The sequence below is a fragment of the Panthera tigris genome, chromosome B3 (assembly GCF_018350195.1).
Source record: "Panthera tigris isolate Pti1 chromosome B3, P.tigris_Pti1_mat1.1, whole genome shotgun sequence".
NCBI lineage: Eukaryota > Metazoa > Chordata > Mammalia > Carnivora > Felidae > Panthera > Panthera tigris.
In genome coordinates, this window is record NC_056665.1 from 118,362,238 (window position 1) to 118,390,019 (window position 27,782).

Sequence of the window (27,782 nt, forward strand, 5' to 3'; positions counted from 1 at the left end):
AAACCATGTCTAAAGAATTAAAGGAAAGGATGAGAACAATGTATCAACAAATAGAGATTCTCAGTAAGGATACAGAAAAATTTTTAAATAAAACGAAATGGAAATTTTGGAACTGAAGAGTACAATAACTGAAAAATTCACTAGGGGGCTCAACAGCAGATTTAAAGTGGCAGGAATGAACTGGAAGATAGATCAATAGAAATGATCCAGTCTGAACACAGAGAGAAAAAAGATGGAAGAAAAATGAACTTCAGAGACCTGTGAGATATTAGCATACTAACATACCTGTAATAATAGTTCCAGAAAGAGAGGGGAGAGAGAGAGGGGCAGAAAAAAATATCTGAAAAAATTATGGCTGACAACTTCTTAAATTTGATGAAAAAGGAAAGGAAATATTATGAAAAATTTTATGCTAGCAGCTTCTTTTCAACCTATGGTGACAGGTAATTGTAGCATAAAGCAAGATGGTTCTTTCTTGGGATAAAAGCCTTTATACTCATTAGCTGAATCCAGTTTAAGAAAAATTCAAACAGGGGTGCCTGGGTGGCTCAGCTGGTTGTGTTTAACTTCGGCTTGTTTCATGATATCGTGGTTTGTGGGTTGAGCCCCATGTCAGGCTCTGTGCTGACAGCTCAGAGCCTGGAGCCTGCTTTGGATTCTGTTTCCCTCTCTCTGTCCCTTCCCTGCTTGTGCGTGCACTCTCTCTCAAAAATAAATAAACATTAAAGAATTTTTAAAAATGCAAACAAAATTATTTTCTTCTTTAACAAAGAAGATATTAGGGCATACACAGCATGGAACATAATTGAATATACTGACTTTTAACCTTAATGTGATTATTTTTGTGTTGATAATGTTTTCTTTAAAAGATGATTTCAGGGGCGCCTGGGTGGCTCAGTCGGTTAAGCGGCTGACTTCAGCTCAGGTCATGGTCTCGCAGTCCGTGAGTTCGAGCCCCGTGTCGGGCTCTGTGCTGACAGCTCAGAGCCTGGAGCCTGCTTCAGATTCTGTGTCTCCCTCTCTCTGACCCTCCCCTGTTCATACTCTGTCTCTCCCTGTCTCAAAAATAAATAAACGTTAAAAAAAAAAAATTTTAAAGATGATTTCAGGACTCCTGGCTGGCTCAGTCAGTGGGGCATGCAACTCTTGATCTCAGGGTTGTGGGTTCAGGCTCCATGTTGGACATAGAAATTACTTTTAAAAAGATGATTTAGATCATTTATTTTTTTTTAAAAAATTTTTAACGTTTGTTTTTGAGAGACAGAGAGAGACGGGGAGACAGAGCACAAGCAGGGGACGGGCAGAGAGAGAGACACAGAATGTGAAGCAGGCTCCAGGCTCTGAGCTGTCAGCACAGAGCCCAATGGGGGGCTCGAACCCAGTGACTGTGGAGATCATGACCTGAACCAAAGTCGGATGCTTAACTGACTGAGCCACCGAGGCACCCCTAGATCATTTCTATATTGAGTACACATACTCTACATCTAATATGGTATTTTGTAGCATATATTTTGAAATATACTATAGTATACTTTATCATATCTAGAGCCATTCAATATCCATCTGTCCTTCACTGGTGATGTTAATTTTGATTACTTGGTCAAGTTATTGTTGATTTTTGTACTTTAGGACCAAGCAAATACCTTGTTCCTTAACACAATGTCTGTGTTATTTTGTGATTTATAATAAGGAATAGATATTTGGTCTTCTTCCATTTCTGGCACAGAGTTCCTAAAACCCTTGGAACTTCCCAAGTGATGAGAGTGATCTAGGTGTCTTCTGTTATGTTAATGAGGCAAATTTTAGGGGTGCCTGGTTGGCTCAGTTGGTGGAGTGTGCCACTCTTGATCTCAGGGTTGTGAGTTCTAGCCCCAAGTTGCATGAATAAATTACTAAGAATACATACATACATAAACTTTTGAAAAAATGATGTAACTTTTAGAAAACCCTAGGTAACCTAAAGATGGGTGCTGGTACCCAGGGCAACCAACCAAATGATTAGAGGGTTTGAACTTTTAGTCTTCCCTCCACCCTACCAACAGGGAGGGAAAAGGGGCTGGAGATCGAGTTTAATCAGCAGTGGCCAGTGGTTTAATCAATCATGCCTTTGTAATGAAGTCTCCATAGAAACCCAAAAGGATGGGGGTTTGGGGAGCTTCTGGGTTGGTCAACATGTGGAGATGAAGGGAGAGTGTGGAGCTTGGAGAAGGCATGGAAGCTCCACATCCTTTCCCCATACTTTGCCCTATGTACCTCTTCCATATGGCTGTTCTTGAGTTATATCATTTTATAATAAACTGGTAATCTAGTAAGTAAAGTGTGTTTCTGAGTTCTGTGAGCTACTCTAGCAAATTAATCAAACCCAAGGAGGGGGTTGTTAGAACCTCTAACCTATAGCCATTTGGTCAGGAGCACAGGTGACAACCTGGACTTTCAATTGGTATCTGAAGTATGTGTGTGTGTGTGTGGGGGGGGGGGTAGCAGTCTTGTAGGATTGAGCCCTTAACCTGTAGGATCTGATGCTGTCTCCAGGTAGATAGCATCAAAATTGAGTTGAATTGTAGGACCAGCAGCTGGTGTTGGAGCATTGCTTTGTGGTGTGTGGGAACCGCCCCCCCCCATTGGCCTGGGTATAGAATCTTAGTCCTCTTAGATTTGGCATCCATTGATAATTCTCATCTGATTCAATCTTTACTATGAAAACTATAAAATGCCAATTTTCCAACTCTAAGACTCTCTTTTACCTTTATTAGTTGGTCTCAACATCCTATTGTAAGCAAAACTTCTCCATTCTCTGTTTATTATTGGTACAGATACATGAATTTCTATTTCTTCAGTGTTTATAAGTCATTACTGTACTTAATTATTTTGGGGCTCAAGTTGTCCTAGATTTGGCCAGTAGGATCCCCTTAAAGCTGGCTTCTGTGTCCCTGTGACATGCCTCATCATTTTTTCTTTTCTTTTTTTTCTTTTTATTTTTTTTTATTTAAAAAAAAATTTTTTTTTTAACGTTTATTTATTTTTGAGACAGAGAGAGACAGAGCATGAACAGGGGAGGGGCAGAGAGAGAGGGAGACACAGAATCCGAAACAGGCTCCAGGCTCTGAGCTGTCAGCACAGAGCCCGAAGCGGGGCTCCAACTCACAGACCGTGAGATCATGACCTGAGCCGAAGTCGGACGCTCAACCGACCAAGCCACCCAGGCGCCCCTCTTTTTTTTTTTTAAGTTTGAGAGAGAGAAAGAGAGGCACAAGCAGAGAAAGAGTGAGAGAGAGAATCCCAAGCAGACTCTGTGCTATCATCCTGGAGCCTGACTTGGGGCTCAATCCCACGAACCGTGAGATCATGACCTGAACCAAAATCAAGAGTCTGATGCTGAACGAAGTGAGCCACTCAGGCGCCCTGCCTCATCATTTTTTCATCACTTCCTTCATTTCAACCAAAAAGATGTTCTAGGCTCACCTGCCCCAGCCCTGGAATCAGCCATTTCTCTAAGGGGTGCTAATTCTCTTTAAGTGGGCATATTAGTTTTACCTATTGCTACCTAACCAACTACCCCAAAACTTAGCTTATAACACCAATTGTTATTTCACACAGTTTCTGAGGTCAGAAATTTGGGAGAGGTTTAGCTAGGTAGATTCTGGATAAGTTTCTCTCCTTTCACGAGGTCATAATTAAGAATTTTGGGGAATGGGAACTCATTCTGGGGAGACAAATCACACTTTTTGCAAGGAATTCATAGGCTCCAGAATCGAGACAGTAAAAACTAATACTGTAGAGTTTCTTTTCTACTTTGAAAGACTGTTTCTTTTAAGATCAAGTTCTAAACTATCATTACTTTATGCTATTACTTTTAATCTGTTAGAGCATTTTCTTTTTCATCAGTTCGTTCAAGTTATAAAAATAAAATGTTATATTAAAAAATAAAATAAAATAAAATGATATTGAAGATCTACCTGTACAAGACTGATAAGTGATAAGCTCCTGCTAGAGTTTGCAAGGTAGTATAATCCTTCTAGTCCTTTCCTGAAGCTTTCTCAAAGAAGTAAAAAATTTCAGAGATGACTCTATCAGAAGCTCCAACCTGTTGAAAGATTCTCACCCCTTTGCTCACTACCCCAGTCATCATTCAGCTACCGAATACCATCATATATGCTGAGCTATTAGCACTGACATGAATACAATGTAAATAGCAATTCTCAGGATGGTCTCTTAGGGTTTAAAATCCTCAGGGATCCAAGCTGTCCTAGGAATAAGACTTGCTCAACCCAGTTCAACACAAAAAGCAATTAATAATTAATGAAATTGAGAAGTCAGTCCACACTGTAGCAGGGGGGCAGGAGTGCAAGGGCACCTGGCTCTAGGGGTCCCAAACAAAGCAGGTTTGGTCACTGCCGCTGATATGTGCAGGTAGGCAGTGAAGGTCAAATGGGTCATGTCTTGGCGTCACTCAGGGTCTTACTGGTTTAGGACAGTCTATTGCTTGAGGGGATGCTTTGCCTGCAGGATTTTTTGCCTGCATTAAGAGATAGGCTGGAAAGAATTTAATCAATTACAAAGTTTGAGATCAAAAAAGGAAGCAGTTGAAGTACTCTTTCAACACTAGGTAATCCATCTTTGAGGAAGCTGGGATTTGTGTGTGTGTGTGTGTGTGTGTGTGTGTGTGTGTGTGAGAGAGAGAGAAAAGGCAGCCCCTCGTAAGGGAAGGGGTCATAGCCCAGCCTCTGGAGAGGCGGTTTTAACCGCAGCATTGCCCCTAACCAGCGAAAAAGTAGGTGGTTCAATCACATCAGCTCTCAGAGCCTCAGTATCCTTGTCTATAAAACCAGGGGTAGGCTTGATGGGCCCCGCCTCGCAGTAATTTTCCACTCTGAGGCTTACGGAGAAGTCCATACAACGAATTAAATTCCTTCAAGGACTGCTGGAAGTGAACTCAATGGTCAAGACTGAACGATTTGCTCTTTTGGTCCAGTATGGGCGGCCATAGAGCACCAGTCCTGTTTAACTGATTAATATACCTTGCCCAGACACGTGATGATCGTTTAAAACTCCGCATCTTCCCCACTTCTCCCAGAACCCAGGGATCTGGGAACGTGGGAACCCAAGGATCTCGCTTTAGCTGCAAAACCCCGCTCCTGGAGGGGAGGAGGCAGGGAGGAGGCGGGGGTGGGGGTGGGGCAGAGGTCTAGCGGTGCGCCTGCGTGGTGGGGTTGGGAGGACAGAGGTCTCGCTGCCTGCAGTTCGCGAGCTCTGAAAAGCGGGCGGTTTCCTCTCGAGCTGCGTGCTGGTGAGTGACGCGAGACGGGCCCGGCGCCTGGGCTGCTGGGTCAGCCAAGCCCGAGGCTGGGTTGGGTCTTCCGGGTGAGGGAGGATCTAGGAACCGGGGTGACTTCCACTCTTCCCCTCGGAGCTGCCACGAGGCTGGCATTATTGCCTAGGTCACTATGTAGCAGGGTTCTCGCATAGAGAGTCGTGACACCACGGCTTTTCTTAACAGGAAGCAACTTTATTCCTGCCGGCACTGCTCAGTTGGGCTCGTACCCGAAGAGCTGAGCTCCGAATGCCACCCGGTGTAATTTTTTAGATATTTTCTACTTTTTTAATCTCCCACATAGATACAAACATGCTGTCTGATTAAGTGGTCTCGTGTTACAAGGTCATGAGGGTTGTGGTTACCTACGCGCATAGCCAGGTTACCTTGAGGGTTTTTTTTTTTTTTTTCCTTAGGGAGGGGGGACCCTACCACAACTAGATTAGAGAATGCTCTAGAAGAAACGGGGGCAGGTCTTTTGTTTGTTTTTGTTGTTTTTTTTTTTTAATTTTTTTTTTCAACATTTTTTATTTATTTTTGGGACAGAGAGAGACAGAGCATGAACGGGGGAGGGGCAGAGAGAGAGGGAGACACAGAATCGGAAACAGGCTCCAGGCTCCGAGCCATCAGCCCAGAGCCTGACGCGGGGCTCGAACTCACGGACCGCGAGATCGTGACCTGGCTGAAGTCGGACGCTTAACCGACTGCGCCACCCAGGCGCCCCTGTTTGTTGTTTTTTAATGTTGGGTGTAAACAACCTTAAGTTTGCACGTAATTGTGCTTAAGGTGCATCTGGGAGGTTCATTTAATAAATATTTATTGAGCACCTGCCATGTGCCAGAGGGTGAACATGAATCATTGAACAAACAGACACAAATCCCTGTCCCTTTGGCACCTGCAATCTGGGAAGCCAGTTTGAAATTTGGGCTGTAGATGCAGATATTTAGTAATGTCCATGTGAGTGGTTGGTAGTGGGAGCCAGAGAGGAAGGTGAGGCCAGTGGGAGAAGGGAAGAGCCAGGCAGGAATCTCCCAACCTGTTCGTCTTGGGCAGAGGAAGGAAGAAACCAGAAGAGTCAAAGGAAAGGGAGCGACAGGCCGGCAAGAGTGGAGGAAATCCCAGAGATTTCCACCTTTTATAACAAGGCCGGGGTCTGCAGAGCCATTTGGGCAGAATAATTGAACAAGATCAGGATGGGGAAGAGTTGTTTGTTTGTTTGTTTTAAACATGTTAGGAAGCTCGTGTTATGGAAATGGTTATGTGTTGTGTTTGAGTGTGGGTTCTGGTCTTTCTTTTGGGCAAGGTCTTCAACCTGTCTCTTCCTTTTCTCCATCTAGAAAAATGGGGACAGATGACAGTACCATCCTCATAGGGTTGTTGGGTAGAAGGGGTTCGAGACAATGATTATAAAAACTTTAGCCCCGTTCCTGGCACTTAGTAACATTCAGAGAACCTGCTGAGAGAAGGGCCTTTCCTAAGATCCCACGTGATTAGAACCAGGACGCGTCCTCTGGTCTATTTAGTTCAGTGCTCTTTTCTCATGCTAGGCTACAAGGTAGATACTCAGATAACACAGTCTTTATGAACAGCACCGGAGTGAATTTTTCAGTTGACCATTGATTTGGTGTTATTTGGGGATATGACTTATCACTAATTGGGAATCCATTTAATATCATAGCAACCAAATATGGTACGCTTAACATCAGTCAAAAAAGAGTTGAGTGTCCTCCCTACTCCTTCACTGGGGATGCATTTAACACCACCACCGCCTGTCCTCTCAGATCTAGAACTTGGTGTGTCATATTTTAGGATTTTAATTTTGTAACCCAATCAATTCTTTATCCTTTAAATGTGTTGTTTGTTGTGCTCTCAAGGGATATTGTGCAATTATCTTAACCTTAGTTAAATCTAGTGTTTGACAGTTGAAAAATTTCTAATTTAATACAGAGGGAGAGAAATTTAATGGTGTGCTTTTCATGCTGATAAAAAGTATTTGGACAAATCTACAGTGTGCATATTTTAGAGAAAGCACACATAGAAAGTAATCAGAGAAGAGGGCAAAATATGAAACTTATTTGGGAAGAATTCCTTTGATTGAAAATTATGATGCTGTTAATAACCTCTCTGGGGCAGTTATCTTTGGACCCAGCATCAAATGGAAAATTTTGCTTTTTAATTCTTCCATAATTTACACACAAGGTGATTCAGTAGAAAATTTCCTTTTAAAAATATGTTTAGCCCTACAAGACATTTTGGACTTCTTGATGTGAGGAGATAGGATGCACACAGTAACATCTTTAAAGATTCTTGCTTAAAAAAATTCAACCTGTGTCTAAATCGAATCTCTAGATCTAACTACCAGTCAAGGATAGGGAGGCGGGGGTGGGGGTGGGGTGGAAGGGTGGGGATAGAAGAATGAGGTAAATGACACCCTGAAGAAGCAAGCAATCAAAGGACATTCCATAGACAAAGGAATTTAGCAACAAATGTTTCTTCAACAGTCAATGGCATGAAATAAAATCTGTAAAATGGGGATAATGATACTTAATAGAAGATTAGGAGATACAGTGCCAACACCAGAACTTCATTTTGCTTCTTTCATTAGCTCAAATTGTAAACCCAGAATAAGCTGATCCTTTACTTCTTTGGCTATTTTGTATTTCAGAATTTCCTATAAGGTGAGAATTTAAAAATGCTTTTAATGTTTTACTTTTTTTTTTTTTTAAGTTTTCTTTCTTTCTTTTTTTTTTAATCCCTCCACGCAACGTGGAGCTCAAACTCACATCCCCAGGGTCAAGAGTTACATGCTCTTCTGACTGAGCCAGCTACCACTGATGTTTTGCTTTTGTATAAATAAAACTATTAAAGTAATTTCCATTTTGACCAATGAATAAAAGAATTGTTGAACATTTGGTTACATCTCAAACAGCTAGTGTTTTTGTTTTGCTACTAGATTAACTTCTAGCTCTGGAGGAATATATCATGTTTTCTTTTAATCAAGTCACAGTAGGAGGCTTAATCAGGACGGTATAAAAATGAATGTGCCCGAATTATGAAGCCAAAAACATTCGTCTTCCTCAGCCTTTTGAACTTGTTCCTATTAGTAAAAAATTGTAACTAGATTTAGTCTTTCTTTGCATATTTGCTTTACGAGGCCAACTCTGGCAGGAGACTACATCTTTTCTGGATCCCAAAGATGGTTTTTTCCTTTCCTTGTTCGGAATCATAAGTGTGCTTTCTTTTTTTTTAATTGTTGACTATTTTAAAACTTTGTGATTTAAAAACTTTTCTGTTTATAGGAGTTGCTCTATACAGAAGTCTTGTGAGACCACTGTGCAGCAAGGTGATGATTATACAAAGAGTGGTATTGAATTCCCGACCTGGTATGTATTTGTATCAAAGACCTGGTCTTTGATAATTATTAGTGAAAATGAAGGAACAAAAAGTAATAGTTAATGTGGTAAATTAAGGTAGGAAGATATTAACCCTAGTAGAGATATTGGAAGAAACTCTTTAAATAATATAATATTCAATTTTTTAAGTGATCGCTTATCAAGGCTATCTGTTGAAGAAAAAAGGTATTTTAGAATTATTACACTTAAAATGCTATATTACCCAGGGCACCTGGGTGACTCATTTGGTTAAGCATCTTGACTCTTGATTTTGGCTCAAGTCATGATTTCACGGTCATGAGATCGAGCCCTGCATTGGGGTCTGTGCTGACAGTGTAGAGCCTGCTTGGGATTCTCTGTCTCTCTCTCTCCCTCTCCCTCCTCTTTCTCTGCCCCCACTTGGACTCTCTCTTTCTCAAAATAAATAAATAAACTTAAAAAATATTATAGTACAAATATATATGGCTTTTGTTTTTTATTTACAGTATGTATGTATTGTTGATTCTTAAAATTTGTCTTTCTGTTCTATGTGAAAAACACTGACCTATGTCTGTGCTGACATCTAACCTGAATCATAGAAACTTAGGTATGAAAATAACCTGAGAGGTTTGGGCCCATGTTGCTTTGGTTTTACTGTTTACTTACTGTGTGGCTTAGAAAAATCACTTACCTATTCTTCCCCCAGCCCCTTACCTTTTCTGACTTCCATTTTAGAAAAGTGAGATGTTAGATTAAAGTGTTTATTCTTTTTCCACCTTAGACATTTGATGACTCAATCAGTAGGAAGTTTGCTTATGTTAACATAACTGAGTAAGAATACACTTTGATGACATTTTCTGCTTACAAATTTTTCTTTCTATATTTCAAATTTTCTAATTTCCTAATTTTCAAGACTTTATTTTAAAGTAGGCTCCACACCCAACCTGGGGCTTGAACTCACAACCCTGAGGTCAAGAATCACATCCTCCACCAACTGAGCCAGCCAGGCACCCCAAGGCTTTACTTTTTAAAAAAATTACATTCATCCTCATGGGCCCCTCCAGCTCAAGCCCATCTCCGCCTGTGGTGTTGCTTTCGTAACCTTGCAGCATCCCTTGTCCACAAATGCCTGCCTATGCCTATCTGAATGCTGGTGCCCTCAGCTGGGATGCCCAGTGATAACAGCCTGCACGCAGCCCCTCCTGCAGAACTTAGCAGCAAGACAATCCCTGCCTGCCACCTGACCCTGATGGGAGATGAGAGAAGCTGGGGCTGTGGTCTCTTCATCATTCAGCATATCGCATTTGGAGAGAAGGTGCATTAAAGTGAAGCTTCTGACTCTCCTACATAACCTGTCTAAAATTGGATTTGGGAAATGGCTTTGATCAAAAAAAATTTGATGAGCAAATTGGACATTTGAGTCCCATTCTATGTAACACTGTCACATACAGACACGGGCCCATATCAAACTTTCCTAAGACACTAGTACATTCGGAGTCATCTCATAAAGTTAAATTTTATTTGGAAAAAAAAAATTATGGGGTGCCTGGGTGGCTCAGTCGGTTGATTGTCCTACTCTTGATTTCAGCTCAGGTCATGATTCTAGGGTCATGGGGTCGAGCCCAGAGTCAGGCTCAGTGCTGAGTGTGGAGCTGCTTGGGATTATCCTTCTCTCTCCCTCTGCTCCATTTGCACACGCTCTCTCTCTCTCAAAAAAAAAAAAGAGAGGGCATCTGGTGGCCCAGTCAGTTAAGCATCCAGCTCTTGATTTTTGCTCAGGTCATGATCTCACATATTGTGAGTTTGAGCCCTGTGTCAGGCTCTATGCTGGCATCACGGGGCCTGCTTGGGATTTTCTCTCTGTCTCCCTCTATCTCTGCCCCTTCCCCACTCGTACTTTTTCTCTGTAAAAAAATTTTAAAAATTACATTCCAGTTTCCATTTCTTCTTAAGATGAGGAAGAAATGTTTACTTAACTATTTATTTTGGCTGATGTGTTTCTGTTATGTTGTAAAATTTGATTTTCATAATTAAAAAAGATGGCTGTGAGTTTTTACTTTTTGAAATCTTACAATTTTACAACAGATGAGGTGATTTACCTGTAATAATCTTTAAAAAGGAATTTTGAAGTTGATGGCAATATTTTATAGGAACTGCTTGGAGAAGATAAAGAGCAACTGAAACTATTTGAAGAATTTATGCTGAGTTACAGAGAAATTACAGAACAATATAGATTTATTCATGTCTGTATTAAAAGGGAGTTCTCTGAATCCTAGAGTTACCTTTTAAAGAATAATAAATACACTTTGGCTCACGTCATGATCTCATGGCTTGTGAGTCCGAGCCCTGCATCTGGCTCTCTGCTGTGAGTGCAGAGCCTGGAGCCTGCTTTGGATTCTGTCTCCCTCTCTGTCCCTCCCCTACTCACGCTCTGTCTGTCTGTTTCTCTCTCTCAAAAATAAATAAACAGTAAAAAAAAAAAAAAAAATCACAAGGACATACATTTAAAAAAAGAGAAATAATTACATAAGAAAGTGACTTTTTTATTTTATATTTTCCTTAATATTTTAGGAAAAAATGGTAATCCAGTGGCAGAAAATTTCCGAATAGAAGAAGTAAATTTACCAAATAATATCAATGAAGGACAAGTACAAGTGAGAACTCTTTATCTTTCTGTGGATCCTTATATGGTAAGAATCAGGATTTTGTGACTTGGTGAAGATTAATTGTATTTTCATATTTTTTATGTTGCATCTGAATTTCATTGTGCAATCCTCATGATTAATAAATATTTGAGCAATTATATCTTGAAGCCGGGGAATTACAGGTTGCCTTTGTTTTTATTCACTTGTGTTGTGAGGGAATGTTGTAGAAGAAATGTTTTCATCATAGTAGTACATGTTAATCCGATTCTTTCAAATGTCCAGATCACTTCCCGGTTGTAAATAACATAGTGAATTAGGCTTGGAAGTTCTCTCAGATTGATCTAGTTTACAAGGCAGGCTCTGTATAAGACCTTTATTCTAGTTGGTTTCTTTTTGAAGGAACAGACTCACTTATGCTATTTTTAGATAAAGAGGATTTATTGAAAGATATTGTGAAGGACTACAGTTGAGAAGCCCTTAGGCACATGGACTTAGTCTCTATAAAGACAGATAGATTTGGGGGCACCGGGGTGGCTCAGTTGGTTAAGCGACCAGCTCTTGATTGTGGCTCAGGTCATGATCTCATGGTCGTGAGTTTGAGCCCCACATCTGGTTCCGCGTGGAGTTTGCTTGGGATTCTCTTCCTCTCCCTTTCTCTGTGCCCCTCCCCTGCTCGTGCATGTGCTCGTGCTCCCCCCCCCCCCCCCGCCGCCACGCCTCTCAAAATAAGTAAATAAACATTAAAAAAAAGAGAGATAGTTTTTTCTTCTTTTCCTGTATGAATGCTTTTTATGTTATTTGCCTGCCTGATTCGAACCTCTAGTACATTGTTATATAGAAGCGGTGAGAGTGAACATCTTTGTCTTGTTCTTGATCTTAGGGGGAAAACATTCAATCTTTTGCCATTAAATATGTGGGATGTAGATGCCCTTTGTCAGGTTGAGGAGATTTCCTCTTATTCCTGGTTTGGTTTCTGATTTGTTGAGTATATTTATCATAAAGAGGTGTTGGGTTTTTTTTATTGTGATAGAATAGATCTAACAGTATGCCATTTTAACCATTTTTAAGTGTGTAATTCAGTGGCATTAAGAGCATTCAGTGCTGTGCAGCTGTTACACACTTTCCATATCCAGTACTTTTTCATCATCCTAAACAGAAACTCTGCCCTTTAAATAATAAAATCCCCATTATTCCCTCCCCCCAGAAGCGGTTTTAGATTTTGTCATGTGCATTTTCTGCTTCTATTGAGATGATCATGTGGTTTTTGTTTTTTAATCTATTTATGGTTTGTTATATTAATTAATTTTCAGATGTTAAATCCGTCTTGCATTCTTGGTCCTGGTGTGTTTCCTTTGATACGTTGTTGGATTTAGTTTGCTACCATTTTCTTGAGGTTTTTTGCATCCATAAAACTGTGAGACTATATTCATGGTCTCTTGTTTCCTTGTGATGTGTTTGCCTGATTTTGGTACCAGGGTACTCTGGGCCTCAGAATGGGTTGGGAAATGTTCCCTCCTCTTCTGTTTTTGGAAAAGTTTGTGAAGAATTGGTATTCTTCTTTCAAAGATTGGTAGAATTCACCAGTAAAGCTATCTGGCCTGGGTTTTTCTTTTTGGAGAGTTTTTAAATGACTAGTTCAATGTCTTTATTTGTTGTAGGTCTACTAGGCTTTTCTATTCCTTTTTGAGTTGGCTTTTGTAGTTTGTGTTTTTCTGGGAATTTGCCCATTTCATCTAAGTTGTGTAATCTATTGCCATCGGTTCTTAGTATTTCCTTGTAATCTTTTTTTATTTCTGAAAGATAGGTAGTAATGCCCTTTCTTTTATTCCTGATTTTAGTAATTTAAGTCTTGTTTATTTTTCTCTTGGTCAGTTTAGCTAACACTATGTCAATTTTGTTAATTTTTCGAAGGACCAACTTTTGGTTTTGTTGATTTTCTGTATTGTTTTCCTGTTGTCTATTTCATTAATTTCTGTTCTTTGTACTAGTTTTACAGCTTCCTTTGAGTCTTTATTTATGTAAAATAAAAAGTTAAAAGAAAATCAGGATAGCTTATTCAATCCAACTGGGTTGGATCAGTTAGTTGACTATGTACTTTGGGGCAAAAATTACATTCTTAGCTCAACCCCTACACCAGAATAAATTCCAACAGATAATAAAAAAAAATTTTTTAAGTGAAACTATAAAAATTTTTAGAAAAAACATGGGTAAACAATTGAATGATGTTGGGGAAAGACTTTGTAAGAATGACAGCAAACCCAGCTAATACGAAAGAACATGATTGATAAATAGACCTATTTTTAAAAACATTGTATTTTGTAAAACACAATAAAACAGGATGTACAAAATCAAAAGATCAATGGCAAACTTAGACAAATTTGCAATAGAAATAAAAGATAATAATGGCTGGTATGCAGAAAGTTTGTCTATATTAGCCTGTGAACAGTTGGGCAAAGAGACAAATAAGCAATTTAGAATCTCTTTATATATTACTGTTCTTGTACATATGCTTGCTTCCTGCTTTTGGCTTTTCGAGTGCCCTGGTAGGGCACAGAGAAAATCCTGGCTGACCTCTTCTCAGGCTTCATTTACAGTGGAGACCCAATTGGCAATACCAATTTTCTGCCAGGATAGTTGTAGCCTTGGGAAGGCTCCTCTTTCCTCTGATCCAGGAGTGTAATTTCAGGCTCTGTCTTCAAGTAACACCAGTCATAGTTGATTATGCTTACCACGGAAAACAGTTTGACGACTTCATTCAAAATTCTTCCCAGGGTAGCAAGAAATTTTTCTTTATGGGCTAGGGGAATGAAGTGGTGACTGGTCTAGAACATTCTAAAGAGACAAAAGACAAATAGATACCGAGGGATAAATTAGGGCATTGATTTCCCATAGATCTAAAGATGCTCCACCTTTCAGTGGAAGCCAAGACAAGCTCAGTCAGGCTATCAGCCTCAATACTCTAGACTGTGCTGAGCAGATCACATGAGGAGAATAATTACCCCCAATTCAGGAGAAAAATGGCAGTGCACTATTTAGTATTCAGGGTCAATTCTTGATGATGATTGGTGTGGAGTTCTTAAGACTTCAACACTTCAATGTATAAATAAGACATGGCTCAGGGCATCTAAGGATTACATATGCCCTGATGAACAAAATGTAAAGCCTATCATTTAAGCCCAGGATAATAAATACAAAGTAAATTAAGAGAACACAATTTACCAAAATAAAGCCAAGGTTCAGGGGTAGAAGGGTTTTAAAAATGAAACAGAACAGTCAAAAAGGAATAGTTGAAAACAAGCAGAAAGGATGTGTTTTTCACAGAATTCTCTAAGTTGGAACAAACTTCCTGTTCAGCAGAATTCCCTCTGAGAGACTTATAGTGAGATAAATTCATGACCCAAGGATTTTAGGGGTGGAGAGATGATGAAACAATTAAGATTATGACATGAACTGGATTCATGATCTTCACTTCTAAACACCCCCAACTTCAAATTTTTTTTTTTTAACGTTTATTTATTTTTGGGACAGAGAGACAGAGCATGAACGGGGGAGGGGCAGAGAGAGAGGGAGACACAGAATCGGAAGCAGGCTCCAGGCTCTGAGCCGTCAGCCCAGAGCCCGACGCGGGGCTCGAACTCACGGACCGCGAGATCGTGACCTGAGCCGAAGTCGAACGCTCAACTGACTGAGTCACCCAGGCGCGCCTAAACACCCCCAACTTCAAAATAACAACAAAAAACCTCTTTTTCCTCCAGGGGAGTATATAGCTTCTCTGTCCACTCATTTCATGCTACAAAGCACTGAGTTTTTCTTGAGACTGTCTCTTCATTCTCTGTGTTCATTCTGTATGTCAGTCTCAGGTCCTGTGGATCCTCCTTCCTAAGTACATCTCAGTTCAGTCCACTTCTCAGTAAACTTCAAGGACGTGTATTCAGTCTGAGTCATCATTGTTTCTTTTTCTCCTAATGGAGTATCCTTGCAAACACTCTTCGCCCCCTTAGACTGTCTTCCACACTGCAGCCAGAAATGGTAGTTGTATAATAACAACTAATCACGTCACCTTTATGTCTAATGGCTTTCTTTTAGTCTTGAGATAAAGACTAACATTTTGGGCATGGTCTAAGATGCTACATAGTCTGGTCGCTGTTTGCCTGCCCAGCCTTACTATACCCTACTTTACTTCTTCCTCTTGGATGCTGGCCTCACTGGGCCTCTTTCTTGTGTAACACACCGGTGCCTTTTTTGCTCAAACCTTATATCGATCATGTTTTTCCTTTGCTGTATTTTTTAATGCTTTCATATCTTAGGAGCTTTCCTAATCCTGGAGAGCCAGCTCCTCCCAGCATATTTTAGAGGTAACAAACAACTTGCCTGGAACACACCAAACTGCCTCCTTCATCTAACTCACACAGGTGATTTTCCCTGCCCCAAATCACCCCAGGGCCTGGTACCAGACAACTAGGGACCACCCCTCTAAGCCAGATCCCACTGAAATTATTCAAGCTGTCTCCTCCTAAACTTACTCAAATTTCCCTACCCTGTCTTGTCCATTTCTTCCCCCTAAAACCATAATAAAGACTCTGGGCCATGCTCTCCTGTTGCTGTTTTTTCTTCCTGACTAACTCTGGTGCTTCCCCCTGTGGCCCTGTGTGGTATGGTGTGCTCCTCCTCTTGGGACTTGTAAGTAATAAACTCTTCTTCTTTTTTGTAATACTTGTATTTTTGTTTTTTATTTTTTTTTTTTGAGAGAGAGGGTGCAAATGAGTGAGGAGCAGAGAGAGAAAGAGAATCCCACAAGGGGCAGAGAGAGGGAGAGAGGAGGAGGGAGAGAGAGTGGGGGAAGTGGGGCTCACCCAATGCAGGGCTCGAGCTCACCCGAAGCGGGGCTCTAACTCATGAACCATGAGATCATGACCTGAGCATCGTGACCGAAGTCAGATGCTTAACCAACTGAGCCACCCAGGCACTTTAAACTCTTCTTTCAAGGTGGGTGTCTCTGTGTCTGTTGTTCTTCCATACCTGACTACAACAAAATCCTGAGTACAATTAAAACAAGCCTTTATACGTGTTGTCCCTCTGTCTCCCTCCCGCTCCTTTCCTGTTACCTGCCCAATCCCTATTACTCTCTTAAAGCCTGCATTAAAAAGATTTGCTTTGATAAGTCGCCTTCCACCCTCAGACTCGTCTTCTCTGTTATATTTTCTCAAAAATGTACCTTGATCTTCAGCATTTCTTCCGGTTGTAATGAAGAATGATCTGTGTAGTTCTTAGATGTCTGTCTTCCCTAATAAAAAGTAAACTTATGAAGACAGAGGTCTTATTTGTCACTGTATTTCTAGTGACTGGCATGGCGTTTATTAAGTATTAAAGGAAGGAGAGAAGAAAATAATTTTGGTTCCTTTTACTAGACATTGTTCTTAAAAAAAAAAAAAGAACGTATCCAAATTCATAACTCATTTTAATCCCCATGTTTACACAGTATTTTCCATGGTTCTATTTAATGTATATATACTATTTTTATTTTATATTTAAGTGACTTTATGTGTATTTTCATATGATAAACGAGTCCAAATATTATTTTGGTGGTTATATAACATTCGATTGTGTTGACATCATTTGCTTACCTATAGAGAATTACTGTTTGTACTTTCTCTGTTAGCCTTATTTAAGAGTCAGGTCCTTGGTCCGGCAGTATTCGGTGGCTGCTGCACTTGCTTTCCAAGAATACTTGGAGGGGCACACTAGCAGAAGTGTAGTTAGTATATTCTCATAGAAGCTTCTCCCTCAATTCCCTGTTTGGTCATTTACCCTGGTGAACTGAACCCACATAGTCAAGTAGCCTTCTATCTTTTCTATCTCCTGGATCACACTGTAGGCCTCTACGTCTTGGCTTTCATAAGTGGGCAAGAGTGAGCCACAGAGAGGAAGAGAGCCTTGATTACTTCCCAGAGAAATCTTTAGCTCTAGTCCCATGGAAGGGTGTGGTGCCACTGTGACATTTTGCCTTTGTAGTAGAAGGAGAACATCCACCCAAAGTTATGGGGTATGATGTAGGGCTTGGCCTGAAGCTGTGATGAACAACTGTGTAAAAAATTGTTTCATTTCTTTTGGGTTATTTCCATTGGGGAAGCAGAATTGCTAGGCCAAAATAAGTGAATAATATTACAGTCTATATGTTGGTAGTTTGCTTTCTGTAAAAATTGGACAGTTTTATAATAGCAACATGTTAAGTGTAGCTAATGCGCCACAATCCATTGAAACCATTGACACATTATTTTTGCTAGCATAATGTAATATTAAATTTGTTTAAACATTTTAACAGCTTTGTTGGAATATTATCACGTATCCTACAATTTATACATTTAAACTATACAATTCAGGGGTGCCTGGCTGGCTCAGTTGGAAGAGCATGTGACTGTTTTTTTTTTTTTTTAAATGTTTGAGAGAGAGAGTGAGTGTGTGTGTGCACGTACACACTCACGAGTGGGGGAGGGGCAGAAAGAGAGGGAGATAGAGGATCTTAAGTGGGCTCTGTGCTGACAGAGGCTCTGGACACTTAACCGACTGAGCCACACAGGTGCCCCAAAAAGAGCATATAACTCCCGATCTCAGGGCCATGAGTTTGAGCCCCAGTTTGGATGTAGAGATTACTAAATAAATACATTTTCAAAAAATAAAGTGTACAATTCACCGGTTTCTAGCCCGTTTACAAAGTTGTTTAACCATTACCACAATCTGATATTAGACCATACTTAAAGTCCTTTCTAATTGTACTTATTTTTAAAATTTATTTTAAAAAATTTTGGGGGCGGGGACACCTGGGTGGCTCAGTTGGTTAAGCGTCCAACTTCATCTCAGGTCATGATCTCGTGGTCAGTGAGTTCAAGCCCTGCATCGGGCTGTACTGACAACTTGGAGCCTGGAGCCTGCTTTGGATTCTGTGCCTCTGTCTCTCTCTGCCCCTCCCCCACTCACACTCTGTCTCTCAAAAATGAATAATCGTTAAAAAAAATTAAAAATAATAAAATAAATTTTGATGTTTATTTCTTTTTTGAGAGAGAGAGAGAGTGCAAGCAGGGGAAGGACAGAGAGAAAGAGAGAGAGAGAAAGAGAGAGAGAGAGAGAGAGAGAGAGAGAGAGAGAGAGAGAGAGGCAGAATCTGAAGCAGGCTCCAGGCTCTGAGCTGTCAGCACAGAGCCCGATGTGGGGCTCAAACCCATGGACTGCAAGATCATGACCTGAGCTAAAGTCAGATTCTTAATGGACTAAGCCACCCAGGCGCCCCTCTAATTATACTTCTTTACTTGTTAGAGAGGGGATACATTTTTTTTTTAAAAGATAAAGAATAACTGAAAAGAAGATAGAAATTAAGATAAATTTAATTTGTTTAACACTTTACTTAACATTACTGACTATATACCTTTCTTTTAGTCACCCGATAAATTAACAAACTGGCCAGTATTATCAGGCAGAATTATCCTCATCAACATTTTCTTTTTTTAGCGTTGCAGAATGAATGAAGACACTGGCAGTGATTATATAACACCTTGGCAGCTGTCTCAAGTGGTTGATGGTGGAGGTATTGGGATTGTAGAAGAAAGCAAACACGTACATTTTACTAAAGGCGATTTTGTGACTTCTTTCTATTGGCCCTGGCAAACCAAGGTTATTCTGAATGGAAGCAGCCTTGAGAAGGTGATGTATAATATACAGTACAGTAAAACCTTGGTTTGCGAGCATAATTCGTTCCAGAAACAGGCTTGTAATCCATAGCACTCGTATATCAAAGGGAATTTCAAGAATCGTTGGCTTAGTTGTGATCGTGTGACATTTGACATCATGTAGTACTCCTGTTGCAAGACATCACTCATTTATCAAGTCAAATAAAATTTTTTAGAAATGTTTACTTGTCTTGCGGAACACTCGCAGAACAAGTTACTCACAATCCAAGGTTCTACTATCTGGGTCTTCCCCTCCCTATAAATCATTGTGCATTTGGCATTCGGTTCAGTGGGTTATCAGGGAAAAAAAATAAAAGCATACATTTTCTTTTAGATGGCTGCTAAAATGTGGAAAACCTTTGTTTCTTTTCCACTGTTGGCCGTAACTATATGACAGTTCTTAGATTATTAGTGAATAGTGTTGTTTTTCATATTTAATTTATTTCTTGAATTTTACATATATAAAATAAAACCTGAATTGTAAGCATCAAAAAATAATTTATACCAAGGGGGCCAGAAGTTCTCTTATAGTTGTATGCTTTAAAGTTTCCTATGAAATTGCCATTTGACTTAAACTCATTTGGTTTGTGCTTAAAATTCCATTTTGTATCAAAAGTCCTGAGTTCAGTGTCTGTTGTTAGTTGAATTATGTGAAATTACCAATACTTGTCTGTATTGACCTATAAAACCTGGCAGCTTCATGTAATGCAACCCAATTTATGTCATCAGGGAAGTTATTTTATGTCTCTGAACCTTAGTTTCCTCATGTGGAAGATGAAAATAGTAGCTCTTTCACAACTGAATGTAGAAATTAAATGCTATGATAAATATGACTAACGCTTTCTAAAAAGCTTTATAAAATTTTAGTATTTTTTATTATTAGAAATTCTTTTTTTTTTTTTTTAAGTTTATTTATTTTGAGAGAGAGAGAGAGAGGGTGCAAGGGGGGTGAGGAGAGAGATCTCATGAACCATGCATGAGATCATGACCTGAACTGAAATCAAGACTTGAATACTTAGCCATCTGAGCCACCTGGGCAGCCCTGTTATTATGAATTCTTATAATCAGTTAAAGGTGACTGTTAAAATACAAACGATATGTGGGAGATGTTATACAATAATTTTCAACTTAATGATACCAGTAAAATATATTTAACAAGAAACTTAGCAGGAAGAAATATTCAGCAGGTTCTGGTTTTTCCCTGTCATTTTGCTATGGAGGGAAATGGGGCAGCTGGGGAGAGCTTCAAAATGCTTTCGGCACAGTTATTAGAAATAAAAAGGAATTCAGAAGGGATGGAGAAAGGATATTTGCTAAACACAAACCTGTCTCCCAAAGTTTCTATATTGGACTTACTAATAAATATTACCTACATGATATATTTTTGTGTACTGTAGACCTAAGTATTGTTGACTTTAATACCTTGATTGCCTTTATGTACACACTAGATCTGACAGCCATTTAAGACTGCTGAATACAAACTGCCATTTTGTTTATGGAAGTTTAACTACAAATCAAGTTAATGTGGTGAATCTTCTTTCTTTGAAAAAACTTCTTTACGTATTTTTGAGAGAGTGAGCAAGAGAATCCCAAGCAGGATCCGCACTGACAACCCAGAGCCCAAAGCAGGGGCTCTATCTCACGAACCATGAGATCATGATGTAAGCTGAAATCAAGAGCCAGATGCCCAACTGACTGAGCCACCCAGGCCCCTTGGAATTGCTCAGAGGTTTTAAAACCTTCCTATTTTGCCTAGTGTTTTCCCCTTAAGTGTTTCTTTCTTTCTTTTTTTAAATATACTTGGCAGCATTGATAAGAAAGAATGATAAGTGTCTTTCATGTAGAATTCTTTAAAGTTTTTGTTTTTTACTATAAAGAGAAGTAATACTTATTTGTTTTTTACTTTGTACAAGTAAATTATAGAATTTTCACTAGACTGAAGAATGGTTCACTGTTCTAGAAACCATATCAGGTTGTTTATTAAAATCTGCTTGGAATGCCATTACAAAATACCATAGACTGGGGGCTTAAATGACAGAAATTTATTTTCTCACAGTCTGAGATCTAGGTGATGGAAAATTTGGTTTGTAGTGAAGTCTTTCTTCCTGACTTGTAGTTGGCTGCCTTTTTGCTGTGTCCTCACAGGGCATTAGCCTTTCTTCTGTGTACGTGCGGAGAAAGACCTCTGGTGTCTCTTCCTTTTCTCCTAAGGATGCAAGTTCTGTTGGATTAGGGCCCCTCCCTGATGACCTCATTTAACCATGATTATCTCCTTAAAGGCCCTGTGTCCAAATATAGTTATATTAAGGGGTAGGTCTCAACATCAGAATCTGGGGGAACACAACTCAATCCATAACAGGTTTTTCTCTGCCTTGTTGATTTAAAATAGGAATTTCTAGCATTATTTTTTAAAGTTAGATATTTTATTTTAGGTAGACCCACAACTTGTGAATGGACACCTTTCATACTTTCTTGGAGCTATAGGTATGCCTGGTTTGACTTCCTTGATTGGGATACAGGAGAAAGGTCATATAACTGCTGGATCTAATCAGACAATGGTTGTTAGTGGGGCTGCTGGTGCTTGTGGATCCTTGGCTGGGCAGGTAAACTTTCTGAGAACTATTTGATTTTCTAAAAACTTGAATTTCTGGATACATGTATATAATTTAAAATATAAAATTGAACAAATGTATAATATTATTTTATATATTTCTGGTAGGAATGGTGTTATTACCTGCCTAGACTCTCTTCATAACGATATGGAAAATGTAGATTTTTGTATCTTGTTCTCTGTTAACCAGAAATAGACATGGTAAATGCTAGAGCATTGCTCTAATCAATATAAGGAAGAAACCCATAGAGTACCTATCTGGAATTCCATGACATGAATTAAAAGACAAACTCATATTTTTAAAAGGAATCTTCAAATAAGAGAGCACTTACTGGGTTCTAGAAATACAGTAAAGATTATAATAGAATTTTAAAGTATATTGTTTCATGACTAAAAGTCTTTATTGAAACAAAATATTTTATCATAGGCCTGAGAAATCTTGAATTGCAAGTTAGTGATGTTTTGAGTCTACTTCTTTTATGAAATCAGCTTTAAATTGTGAGATTTTAACATTCAGACTAAGTCTAATTTTAGTCAATCTTAATTTGTTTTTCAGCAGTGGCATTATATCTGGTCTTAGTTCTTTTGGTTTCAAATAACTTTTAGCCAAAGTCCTGTAATCTAACCTAAACTGTGATGAACACTCTCATATACTCGTGATATCTTGTATACTCACATTTTTACACTTAAATGTAGCAACGGAAAGTTGTTTACTTTTTTAAAATCTCCCCCCTAGATTGGCCATTTGATGGGCTGTTCCAGAGTGGTGGGAATTTGTGGAACACAGGAGAAGTGCCACCTTCTGACCTCAGAACTGGGCTTTGATGCTGCAATTAATTATAAAAAGGGGAATGTGGCAGAACAGCTCCGTGAATTTTGTCCAGCTGGAGTGGATGTTTACTTTGACAATGTTGGTGGTGACATCAGTGATACAGTGATAAGTCAGGTTGTTTGCCAATTTGTTACAAATTTGAATGCTACATTTTATTTGCTGTGCTTTTTACCTGATACCGAAAAAAACCTATAGAATTGTAGGGTTTATTGTGAGAAATAATGTTAATGATCAGTATTGTAATTTAGTGATGCAGAAGAGCTTGCTGACAACTACTTCCGTTTGCTTGCAGATTTGCATATGAGCATCAATTTCAGTTCTTTGATAGCAGTATTGTATTTTTCACCTGCAATTTATTTTTATCAAAAATTACAGTTGTAGGGAGGTGTGCCTAGCTGGCTTGGTTGGTCGGGCACGGGATTCTTGATTTTGGGATTGTGAGTTCTAGACCCACGTTGGGTGTTAGAGATTACTTAAAGATAAAATCTTAACAAAAAAATTACAGTTGTATTGTTCCAGTGGTGAAGTTTTGACCCTAATTCCTCATCAACTAACTCACTCACAGCCATGGCCTCTGACTTTGGGTAGGGAAATGATTTTCATAGATTATAGTTATTTACATTTTTTTTTTAACGTTTATTTATTTTTGAGACAGAGGGAGACAGAGCATGAACGGGGGAGGGTCAGAGAGAGGGAGACACAGAATCGGAAGCAGGCTCCAGGCTCTGAGCTGTCAGCACAGGGCCCGACTCGGGGCTCGAACTCACGGACCGCGAGATCATGACCTGAGCCGAAGTCGGCCACTCAACCGACTGAGCCACCCAGGCGCCCCAGTTATTTACATATTTTTATTGACAATGTTATAAAATATCAACATTAGCTATTAACACGGCATTGTCCTTTACTATGTACACACACACACACACACACACACACACATACACACACATATATTGCAGTTGAGGTTAAATTATTTAAAAATTCTCTTAACATTTATTCATTTTTGAGAGTGAGAGAGACAGAGCAAGAATTGGGGAGGGGCAGAAAGAGTGGGAGACACAGAATCAGAAGCAGGCTCCAGGCTCTGAGCTCTCAGTACAGAGCATGACGTGGGGCTCGAACTCACGGACCGCGAGATCATGACCGGAGCTGAAGTTGGACGCTTAACCCACTGAGCCAGGCACCGAAGGTTAAATTATTTAAATGCAAGGAAATACTTTACTGCTGCTACTAACAGTAGCAACAACAATGATGATACCGGTGTAATTCTTTTGTGCATTACCAAACTCTCAATTACCTCTGTTCCTTTGGAAGGGACTTGTTTCCTGGCTAATTAAAACTCTTAAATACATATAAGGAGTAAATCTTCAAAGCAAAATCAATTAATTGGCACCAAAGGATTAAATTACAGTAGTCAAGGAGGCTTTTGCTGAGGCAGCCATAAAATCAGTAAACATAGGAAAGGCATGTATCTTAGGGTATAATCATCAATTTTTCCTGAACAGATGAATCAGAACAGCCATATCATCCTGTGTGGTCAGATTTCTCAGTACAACAAAGATGTGCCTTATCCTCCTCCACTACCCCCTGCTGTAGAAGCAATCCAAAAGGAAAGAAACATCACAAGGTATGGACCACCCTTTTCCCCTTACTACCAGATTCATGAGTTTAAAGATCATAGATGTATATGAAATGGTAGTGTTTTTCATATATAATTCTTCCTTATTAAGTAAAACTTGAAAATGGACATTTTTTTCAGTATTTAGGTTTTTGTTAACCAGAGCCCTGGCAAAAACTTTTTTTTTTTTTTTTCACATTTATTTTTGAGAGACAGAGACAGAACATGAGCAGGGGAGGGGTAGACAGAGAGGGAGACACAGAATCAGAAGCAGGCTCCAGGCTCTGAGCTGTCGGTACAGAGCCCTTCACGGGGCTCAAACCCACAGACTGCAAAGTCATGACCTGAGCTGAAGTAGGACGTTTAACTGACTGAGCCACCCAGGCGCCCCCTGGCAAAAAATTTTCTAAAAAACATATCGGTTCTATCAATCTTTTGCAAGTCTTTTTTTCCCCAAGTGATAGAAACTCAACTCACATTGGCGTAAGTGCAAAGGTAATTTATTGGCTCACGTTTCTGAGCAGTCCGGTATTAGTATTGGCTGGACATAAGGTTTGCATAGTGGCATCACCAAGTTTTTCTCTACCTTTGGGCTGTGCTTTCTTTTGGGTTGGCTCTGTTCCTTTGCAAGCTCTTCTCTTGCAGCAGATCAAGAGGATGACTGTTATCTCTAGTCTTACATGTTACCAAGTTAGTAACCCAAGCAAAAAGAGAAAGCTCTCTTCCTCTCAGTTTTATCAAAGCTGATACTGGCTCCGACTGGCCTAGCTTTGGTCACAGGAGAGTGGGGAAAGGATATTACCCACAAAGTAAAATCACAGTGCTAATTACCAAACAGGGTTTTAATGCTAGCCAGACCACAAACAATAGAAGCCCGCTACACTTACACATGTAACTACACCTAAAACTGTATCTGGCCTGATTCTGTGTGATTAAGTCCTGATGTTTGAAAGACTAACAAATATTAGAGTTCTGGAATGATTTGATTTTGAGCTCTTTCACCCTCCATAGTCTCTGATCATTATCCTTTTCTTCCCCACTACAGAGAAAGATTTCTGGTGTTAAACTATAAGGACAAATTTGAGTCTGGCATTCTACAGCTGAGTCAGTGGTTTAAAGAAGGAAAGCTAAAGGTAGAACTTGCCTCTATTCTTTTATCAATATCATTGATATTGACATAATTGATATACTTTTGTGTTATTTGAATTTATTATAGTGAACATATTAGCTTTGTAATAGGAATTCCTACAAAATTGCACTGAATATTGTAAATTAAGTTTACTCTCAGGTGAGTATAACTTCCTAATTGAGAAACCCTCTACTGTCAGTCGCTTTATCTAAAATTTTATTAACCTTTACTTTTCTTAGATTATAATACAAGATAAAAAGGTGTTTTTTTTTCAAATTTTAATATTCATTAATTTAACAAATATTTATGGAATGCTACTATGTGTTAGAAGCTGTGCTTTTTTTCTTTCTTTTCTTTTCTTTAAAGTTTATTATTTATTTTGACAGAGAGAGAGAGAGAGAGAGGAGAGAGAGAGGGGGACAGAAGATCCAAAGCAGGGTCCATGCTGACAGCAGAGAGCCTGATGCAGGGCTCAAACTCACAAACCACGAGATAATGATCTGAGACAAAGTTGGTAGCTTAACCAGCAGAGCCAGCCGGGTGTCCCTAGAAGCTGTGCTTCCTCAAAATCTTTTAAGCACCTCCCCGTACCCCTATCTCACCACCACTATACTTCTTTCCTGCCCTCCCTGATAGCCTGATATATTTCTTGGTTGCTGGCTGAAAATCAGGAGTTATTCATCTGGGGTCTAGAGACACTGACCTGGGATGTTCTTGAAACTTGCAAATGACAGGCAAAGTTACATGTGCATGTGCTTATGTTTATATACTTTGTTTTCTGAAAAGAGGGGATAGCTTGTGATGTTGCTAATTGAAGATTAGACAATGGGAAAAGAGGATTTTATTTTTTTATTTTTTTAAGAAGATTTTATTTTTAAAAATCTTTCAATAGGAAACTTCTGTGCTATGTCCATGAGATGAAGAAATCTATTTTTAGACAGAAAGTGCTAAATAGTATTACTGCCCTTTGCCAACATGGAGAATATTACAGTTGACCTTGAACACCTCAGGGGTTAAGGGCGTTGACACCCTCCATGCAGTTGAAAATCCCCATGTATCTTTTGACTCCCCCAAAACTACAAGTAGCCTACTATTGACCACAAGCCTTACTGATAACATAAACAGTTGACTAACACATATTTTGTATGTTATATGTAATTTATACTGTATTCTTACAATAAAGTAAGCTAAAGAAAAAAATGTTATTAAGTTACAAGGAACAGAAAATACATTTACAGTACTTATTTATTGAAAAAAAAATCTGTGTATAAATGGACCTGCACAGTTCAAACCCGTGTTGTTCAAATGGTCAACTTTAAATAGACATGATGAAGTCTAAAGAATACTATATTTGGTTATTTTGACTTACAGATTAAAGAGACTGTGGTAAATGGATTGGAAAACATGGGAGGTAAGATGAGTGTAGGTTTATTTATCATATGCATGAGCTAAGCACAAATATTCCCTTTTTTCCTTTACTTCTACTTCCCTCGTTTTTTTTTTTTCTTTTCAAATCATTTATTTCTTTCCTGTAAACCCATCCTGCAGGTTTACTTAAATATCTTAATCAAACTCCATTAAAGTTCAGCTTAATGGTATTTAAGAAAGTATTGTTTTCACATTTCAAGTCATCAAATAAGTATTTCTTTGGTTTTGAAACAAGTTATGAAAAAAAATACAAGTATCACAAAAGTGATACCTTCTAGGTAACTTTTTCAGATTGAATCGTTCTAAGACATCATAAGATTATATTAAACAGATTTTCAATATTTAGGGTTTTTTTTTCCCTAACATACACAGATTTCAACATTCTTTTGTCTGTTTAAAATGAAAGAGATTATATCAAACTTTTTTTTTTTTTTTTTTTTTACCTTTTTAGGAAAAAATATTTAATACATTTGGTCAATATGTTTACTAAACAACTTAAATTTTACTCATTTTCCTGGCATAACATGCATATTTTACTTAGTAAAACTTTATGGTTAGATTTCTATTATTTTTAATAGTAACTGAAAAATTGTGCTGGCATTTTATCCACATACTTATTTGCTTCTAGTCTTCAGATTCTATAAACAGTGAACACTGAGGTAGATACCAATTAAACATTTCTAGTTTGGGTAAAAACACATTTTTAAGATGTAAATTGAGTTAGTTTAGTGGTTTTGCCAATATTTCACTTGAGGTTCTCTTCATGAAAATTTCCTTCTATAGTTAATATTAAAATAATTGAAGAAATTATTCAAATTAATTGCATGTGTTCGACCTACTGATAAACATGTATGATAGTGACATTTAGGTTTTCATATAACCTAGTTTGTTTGTTTTCTTTCTAGTTGCATTCCAGTCCATGATGACCGGAGGTAACATCGGAAAGCAGATAGTTTGCATTTCAGAAGAAACCTCTTTGTAATATGTATAAGCATCTTCATCAAGGAAATACACAGATTTCTTTCCATTTTACTCAAAGATTTTTAAGATCTTTCATAAAAAAAAAATCTTAGACTACAGATAGCTTTTTTTTTAATGTTGATTTTTGAGAGATAG

General features: G+C 38.8%; 1 protein-coding gene across 7 annotated transcripts; it reads left to right on the forward strand.

Annotated features, from left to right (window-relative positions):
• The first annotated feature begins 5,205 nt into the window (after window positions 1-5,205).
• On the forward strand, window positions 5,206-27,698 carry PTGR2 (prostaglandin reductase 2). Of its 7 annotated transcripts, none has more exons than XM_007095084.3 (10): window positions 5,206-5,287; window positions 8,611-8,694; window positions 11,254-11,372; window positions 18,831-19,022; window positions 21,481-21,651; window positions 22,396-22,605; window positions 23,997-24,118; window positions 25,155-25,242; window positions 26,610-26,649; window positions 27,572-27,698. In XM_007095084.3, the coding sequence occupies exons 2-10, from the start codon at window positions 8,658-8,660 to the stop codon at window positions 27,646-27,648; spliced, it is 1,056 nt and encodes a 351-aa protein (XP_007095146.1). In that variant the 5' UTR covers window positions 5,206-5,287; window positions 8,611-8,657; the 3' UTR covers window positions 27,649-27,698. The 7 variants fall into 7 exon arrangements, with proteins under 7 accessions (XP_007095146.1, XP_042846025.1, XP_042846021.1 ...); XM_007095085.3 differs by lacking the exon at window positions 5,206-5,287 and adding an exon at window positions 5,314-5,572; XM_042990088.1 differs by lacking the exon at window positions 5,206-5,287 and adding an exon at window positions 9,282-9,289 and having other exon boundaries at window positions 8,613-8,694.
• The last annotated feature ends 84 nt before the right edge of the window (window positions 27,699-27,782 follow it).